This window comes from Talpa occidentalis, unplaced genomic scaffold (assembly GCF_014898055.3).
Source record: "Talpa occidentalis isolate TD23 unplaced genomic scaffold, MPIMG_talOcc4v2.1 talOcc4.2, whole genome shotgun sequence".
Taxonomy (NCBI): domain Eukaryota; kingdom Metazoa; phylum Chordata; class Mammalia; order Eulipotyphla; family Talpidae; genus Talpa; species Talpa occidentalis.
The window spans coordinates 28,199,253-28,206,607 of NW_023602073.1; the positions used below are offsets into that span (position 1 = coordinate 28,199,253).

Genomic DNA, 7,355 nt, shown 5'->3' on the forward strand with positions numbered 1-7,355 from the left:
GTTTCTCTAGATTCCACTTATAAGTGAAGCCAGTATTTATCATTCCCTCATGGCTAACTTCACTTAGAATAAACCCTTCCAGCTACATCCATGTTGCTACAAATGGCATGAATTTGTTTTGCCATCACTGAGTCATATTCCATTCTGTATAGATAACATCCTCTTGATCCACTCATCTGTTCTTTGGGTCTATTTATACTCTTGTGAGGACTCGCCATGATTCTTCCCATAGGGGTGGGCAGGTCTACACACCCCAACAAATTTTCCAAAAAACAGCATGATCTTTGGGATCCCAGAATTAAAGAAAATAATCTAATGTTATTACTACAGGAGAGTCAGATTTAAAAGGGTAAAAAAAAAGAACAAAAACAATATTATCACTCTTTAACCCCCTTTGTTTTCCAGATAATTGAGTAATACATAAGTGATTATTAAAGATAATCATCTTTCTCTGCTGATCAATGGGATGTGACTAGTCCTCACATCTTAATTTTCCTTGTGAAACATTTTCCCACTTTACACATCACATTATTTCCCATCACATTATTTTCTGTATAAGTATCAAAGATAAGAAAATGAAAATGTCTGAGGACTTTAATCTTTGTTCTAGCCATGATTCTGATACTAAGTCAAAATGTGGTATGGAAAGAATTGATACAGTATGTAGAACTCAAGATAGGAAATTCACAGGGGGAATGTCCACATTTTGCAGATGCGAAAAGATCTTATTTATTTTAACAAGTCTCCTCAGCACTCATGGGATACGCTCTCTCTTAGGAATTTTATATCTAAAGGGCTGTAGTTCATAAAAGGCAGGAAGAATCAGGAGAGGATACACCTGTTGAAGATGAAGAGTCGATTTTGCAAACCTAATATGAGCTATCACTTGAAATATAATTCTACTATTTTCAGTCACTGGGAGTGTAAATCTGAAAAGTTTTTATAGCTGTGAACCTGAACACAAAACACAGGTAAGAGGATAAAATAAAAGCCTGGGAATTACCAATATTTCCTCTCTACTTGCTACTATTAAAGCAAAATACACAGATATAGGACTTTTTTAATCTTATGATAGACTTTTCATTCTGTGTGAATTGTGAAGGCTCTTTACTTCCTACACTCTTATTGCCATATTTTATCCTCAATTCAATATTGCTGAATAGACATTCTTTAAAGGAAATGTATAATCTCTAAATACTGAAATTCTAGCAAAATGAATCATTTACTACAAGTTAATATGATTGCTAATTTTCTTCAAGTATTTAGAGAAGTTTCTTTTTCCAAGATGAATTTCTGGTACAATTTTCTGTAATGGGTCACAGAACAAAAAATAATAGTGGACATATCATTTGTACTGTTAATGAGTGCTGATTTCTCATTTAGGAAGGCTAATTTTTATAGAAAAATATACTTGACTGTCAAATAAAACTGCTCTGAAATGTTTAATGTCAGCCCTTCAAGGAGGTATAGTAGAAGTAAGATAAATTCTCAAAATTTCCTCCAGCTATACAGCTTAGTATCCCATGGGACCCCTGTAAGTGTACCCTAGTTAATTTACTGTTATTTAAGTCATATTAAACCATTTTCTTCTTCCCTCAGGAATTTACCAAGCTTTGGAGTAGTTCCCTTTTATAGGAATACCAAAAATCCCTGCAACTTTCTTCAAAAATGACATAAATCAGGTAGATTTCTGCAATTCTGAAGGACAATATGACCTCCAGGGTCACATTAATGAAACCAGAAAAGAAGAAATTGAAATCCATTACAGGTAGAATCTCCCCTGTTATAAGAAGAGTAGTTTTATTGCAGGAAAAATTAATGCTGGATTTTTTAAAAAGGGTTATAAAAGAATATAAGATTTCAAGGAGACTAAAGCCATAGATATTTCAGGAAGGGGCAGTATTGGTCAAAATGAAGAGAAATTAGTCAACTCTTCTAGTGATAATTGAAAATTAAACTTGATATATAGAAAAGGGAAAAGGGGGAAACTAGAAGCAAATACATTTTGTCATCAAAGATTTCATTAGAAGCACTTATTTTTATAAAAGGTTTTTGACTTCCCAATGCTTTTTTTTTTTGTGTGTGTGTGTGTGTGTGTGTGTCTGTGTCTAAGAACTGTGGTGTAGGCCAGAGGTTTGGGGGAGGTGAGGGGGGGAAGGATTCACCAGAGACTGAATGGGGAGCATAACAGGAAGGTCGACAGCTCTACTGCTGAAAGAGGCAGTGGGCGAGACAGGAGAAGTTGCTGAACCATATGTGTGCTAGCTCCCCAGCCTGGTATAGAACTCAGGCCTTAGAGGAGATAGCACTGAGACTTAAGCCCTCAGCTACCAGGGAGGACCAATTTCCTTCCCACTGGCTTACAATACCATATAAGTGTCAGGAATACAGTCTCATGCCTTGATATGTGTACACACCTCACCACAGCCACAACCATAGTCTATTCACCATTAACAAATTGATTTCCTCAGAATATACCTTCTATCCACTTTCCTTTCCACTCTGATAACCAGCATATTTTTCTCAGAGTCTAGGAATTACTTTCATTCTATCTTTTGTTTGCTTTGTTTACATATATTTCTCAGCAATAAAACCATCTGGTATATATCTTTCACTTTCTGACTTATTTCACTTAGCACAGGAACTTAAAGTTCCATCCATTTTGTCATAAAGATTTTATATTTTTAGTAGATGCACCCACAGAGACACTATCTAATGATCAGAAGGGGCAATGCAGCAATAAATTATAACTGTCATTAATATTTATATACCCAAAAAAAGTCCAAATCAAAAAAGAATATGAAAATAATTGCCTTCGATAAAATACTTAATCATATGGACTTAGACATATACAGAGCTCTTGTTCTCCAAAGAACCAAGCACATTATTCTCAAGTGCACATGAAACAGTCTCAAGAACAGATTATATGCTGGGAAAGAAAAGATGTTTCAATAAATATATGACTTGACCTCATACAAAGCGTCTTATTTTATTTTGAGAAATATAAATACTCATGCTATAGGAAGACAATGCCTCATCAGTTACAGAGTGATAAATTTTCATGTATACCCCAGGCTAATAGCTGATTGATGTGGTCTTTTTCCCTATCACACTATGACACCATTAGGTTTCCAAACATGTGGATCAGGGAGAGATCAGTAAGAGACAGCTCAGTCCCACCTACATTACAAGATAAGTAAAAACTATTACTACTATTTTACTTTTTAATCAAATTTTCATTCATCATTCATTTATAAAACTATTTAATTTGGGGAGTACAGCTTGACACCTCAAGATATGCATATGCAACACTCACCCACTGCCAATATTCTAGTGCCATTACACTATCACCTCTACTTAATGAGCTCATCCTTGCCCACTTTCTTAAGTGAAAACGTCTTAATGGCTTATGCTACATCAAGAACTATTAGTGTGTGCAGTACTTAAAAATTTGACCTCTTATGAATGTGCACATTTGGAGGGATAAAAACAACCCCAGTGTTATAAAGACATGTAAATAACTGGCAAATTAATAAGAAAATGCTTAAGGCATTTGTGTTAGTATGAGCAAATATGATTTCTTATTCATCAAAATAATTTGACTTTTAGAGCTGATTTACAAAGATGAAAAGAAATTTGTGTCAGAATTTAGAACTTCATAGTCAGAGAAGATGGTAGATGCTAGGTTAGCAACATGCTATGAATCTCCAGAGAATGGAAATACTGACAATAATCTATAAAGTCCTAGCCATGATGAATTTAGCTGTCTAATGGCCCAAATACCATAAGACCACTGAATTTGGAACTGGGTAAAATGGCAATACTCCTTTTTCAAATATTGTTTTTCTAGATAGTAAAATATTGAGCTGGAAGGAATGATGTCCATTAGAAATAAATTTCCATGTAATATTTGTCTTTTTCTTTAAGTGATGCAGAATCGAACCTCAGTAACAGAATTTATGCTTCTGGGAGTGACTGATATCCAGTGGCTGGAGCCTTTGCTCTTTGTCATTTTCCTGGTCGTCTACTTTGTCAATGTGACTGGGAATGGAGCCATCTTGCTGATTGTCACCTCTGATCCTAAACTCCATTCACCAATGTATTTCTTCCTGGGAAACCTCTCCTGTCTAGATATCACCTACTCCACAGTGACATTGCCAAAAATGCTAGAAAACTTCCTCTCTAGACAAAAAAGAATTTCTTTTGTTGAATGTATAACTCAGCTGCATTTCTTCCATTTCCTGGGCAGCACAGAGACCATGTTATTGCCTGTGATGGCCTTGGACCGCTTCGTGGCCATCTGCAAACCTCTTCATTACACTGTCATCATGAATCGTCAACGTTGTACACAGATGGCTGTCACGATCTGGACTCTTGGTTTTTTCCATGCCCTGTTGCATGCCATAATGACTTCTCGTTTGAACTTCTGTGGTTCTAATCATATCCACCATTTCTATTGTGACATTAAGCCATTGCTGGATCTGGCCTGTGGGAACACTGAGATCAACCAGAGGCTGCTCAATATTGTCACAGGGACGATTGCCATAGGCTCATTCTCTCTAACACTTCTTTCCTATTTCTACATTATCACCTATCTCATCTTCAAGACCCGTTCTTGTAGCATGCTTCAAAAGGCACTGTCCACTTGTGCATCACACTTTATGGTAGTTATTCTTTTTTATGCCCCTGTTCTCTTCACCTACACTCGTCCTACTTCAGAAAACTCCATGGACCAGGAACGGTTCATTGCTATCATGTACACAGTGGTCACTCCTGTTTTAAATCCACTCATATATACTTTGAGGAACAAGGAAGTAAAGGGGGCATTGTATAGGCTAATCAGTAAAAGACTGACTTGAAGAAATCTAGAAAACCCTTCTGAAACATAATAGATAAAGAGAAACATAAGGTGTTTAATAATGCTCTTTCTCAAATTCTTAATTATAATATTTGTAGCATAGAGAACAAGTTAAAGGAAAAATAAATGGTAAGATCCAGTCCAGTTTAATAAGCAATGAGATTGCATGTAATGTAAGAGAAAGATGAAAAAAAGGGACACTAGTCATGGAATCTAATGTTGATTTTATTGGGGAATATCAGTTGATATATTTGATTTTTTTACATGTTTTTATATGAAAACATGTATAGAGATATTACCATATTGCTCATGTATTAGGAACCTGGAAGTTTTTATGCCTATTTGTCTGTGTGGTCTCTTCAAGTGAACATATTTTATATGAGCAATAAAACTTTTATGCTATCATAAATTAAGTACTCCATTATTAAGAAATAATTATTCAATTGGAAAAGACTGACTCACATATGTATCAAAGGGAATTTTTAAGCAATACACATTAAATAAGAAACAATGAATTCTCAAGCAGTAGATTGTGGCAATCATGTAGTATTGATTTGAGAAGTCTAGGAAAGTCAGTGCTTCATGCTAATTAATGATAAAATGCCTTAGTTAACAGACTGTAGGAAAAGGAATAAAGAAACTAAGGAAAAGAGGTAATGTTGGAATGGATACATTATGTGAGGTCAGATAATCCACCATAATATTATTCTCCATAAGAGAATATAAATAAAATATGCCATTCACCAAAGGCATTAGAAATGTTCTCATGGAGGAGTTCCAGAATTGTTAATAGGGTCCAGCAATAACTCTTTTCTTTAGACCACAGCTGAAGATTGGATAGAGAACCACATAACTGGACTGCTAACAGTGAGGTAGAAAAAGGAACTCAAGATTAAATGATAGATAATAGAACTGAACCAATAAAATCATAAGTTTACAATCCATAACAGAATGAATACAGAGGAACAGCCAAGGAGTCTTGACTCACAGGTAGTTATGGAGATGGCTAATGCAACATATCATCCTAGGGTCAAAATCAGAGACCTGTTACTAAGAGTACTGCTTAAGCTATGCAGTCAGAATTAAGACAGTTCTCCCCCAACAAAATGGCATAATTCATTACTCAATTTATGGGACTCATTGCTTGAATGTATAGTAATATTCACGAGGAAAAAGTGACTTCAACACCATGGCAAGCATTCACTTACAATATTATCCTCAGTTCTCCACAGAAAGAATGTCCTCCATTTATATAGTTAAATGTATACACGGCAAAGGGATATTCCAGATATTGCAAGGCTGTGGACACATGGTCTGACTTGACTGTGATACTCCAAAACCTAAAACATCATCAAGGCTCTCCTGTTAGAGTGGATGAAGAGAGGCCTCGTGATAAGTGAATTCAAGGTTAATGTCTGTCCACTGTGCCTTTTCTGCTACTGCAGCCATATCCAATAACATTTTCCAAACATTAGGTATATAATTGGAAATACCATACTTGGACAGTAGGGTCCTAAATCAGGTCCTTGATCTATGGGAAATGAGATGACATACTAGAGAAGATAAATTGGAAGCTTTTGAATCTGCCACATCTGTCTAGGATAGTAATGACAAAACAAAACCACATATTGGGCAGGATAACCAAGGCTGTGGCCCAGTCTTAATTACCATCTAAAGCCGGAAAGATAACTTTCAGATGTTGATGGACCCTGGACAATGAGTAAAACCAGCCCAAGCTCAAACAAGTAGTAGTCAGGTAAATGGTAAATATTGCCCATTGATTTTGCAAATACAATCTTGTTTCTTGGGGCTATCCCAAGAATGGTGTTTTAAGAGCTCTTGAATGTTGTTGCAAGATTCCTTAAGACCCACCCTCAGATGTCCCAGAATATCGATTCTGCTATATTCTCATGGTCAAGTAAGTCAATGTGCCAGCAAAAATACAAAGAGATATAATCCAAAGACCATCAACAGTTGGGGACATGATTCATTAGGCATCCATGTTTCATGACTCGTGACTCATTTTAACAACCAATTGAAGGCGCCTGTTTTTATTTTGTTTGTTTAGAAACATCCTTGTTTATTTTTTCACAACATTGAATTTCTCCCCTCAGGTGTAGTCACTGTACTTTTCCCAAGACCAAAGTGCCCACAACCTTCTATCACACTCCACTGCCTTCTCCCTCCATCGCCCATCTATAATCTCCCTCTCTCTGTTCCTCCCTTCCTGACTTTTCAGGTCTACAGTTTTCTTTAAAGTTTCAGTCTTACAATTTGATTTTGATCCTTTGTTCAGTTCTTCTGGGTTCCACATATAAGTTAAACCATTATTTATCATTTTACCTATAGCTAACTTCACTTAGAATAATCCCTCCAGTTCCATCCATGTTGTTGCAAATGACAAGAGTTTATCTATTGTGATCACTGAGTAGTATTCCATTGTGCATATATAACATCTTTTTGATTCATGCTTCTTTTCTGAGGCATTTAGTTTGTT

General features: G+C 35.9%; 1 protein-coding gene across 1 annotated transcript; it reads left to right on the forward strand.

Annotated features, from left to right (window-relative positions):
* The first annotated feature begins 3,929 nt into the window (after positions 1-3,929).
* LOC119251095 (olfactory receptor 12D2-like) lies at positions 3,930-4,859 on the forward strand. Its single transcript, XM_037518589.1, has one exon. The coding sequence runs from the start codon at positions 3,930-3,932 to the stop codon at positions 4,857-4,859; it is 930 nt and encodes a 309-aa protein (XP_037374486.1).
* Positions 4,860-7,355: the final 2,496 nt, after the last annotated feature.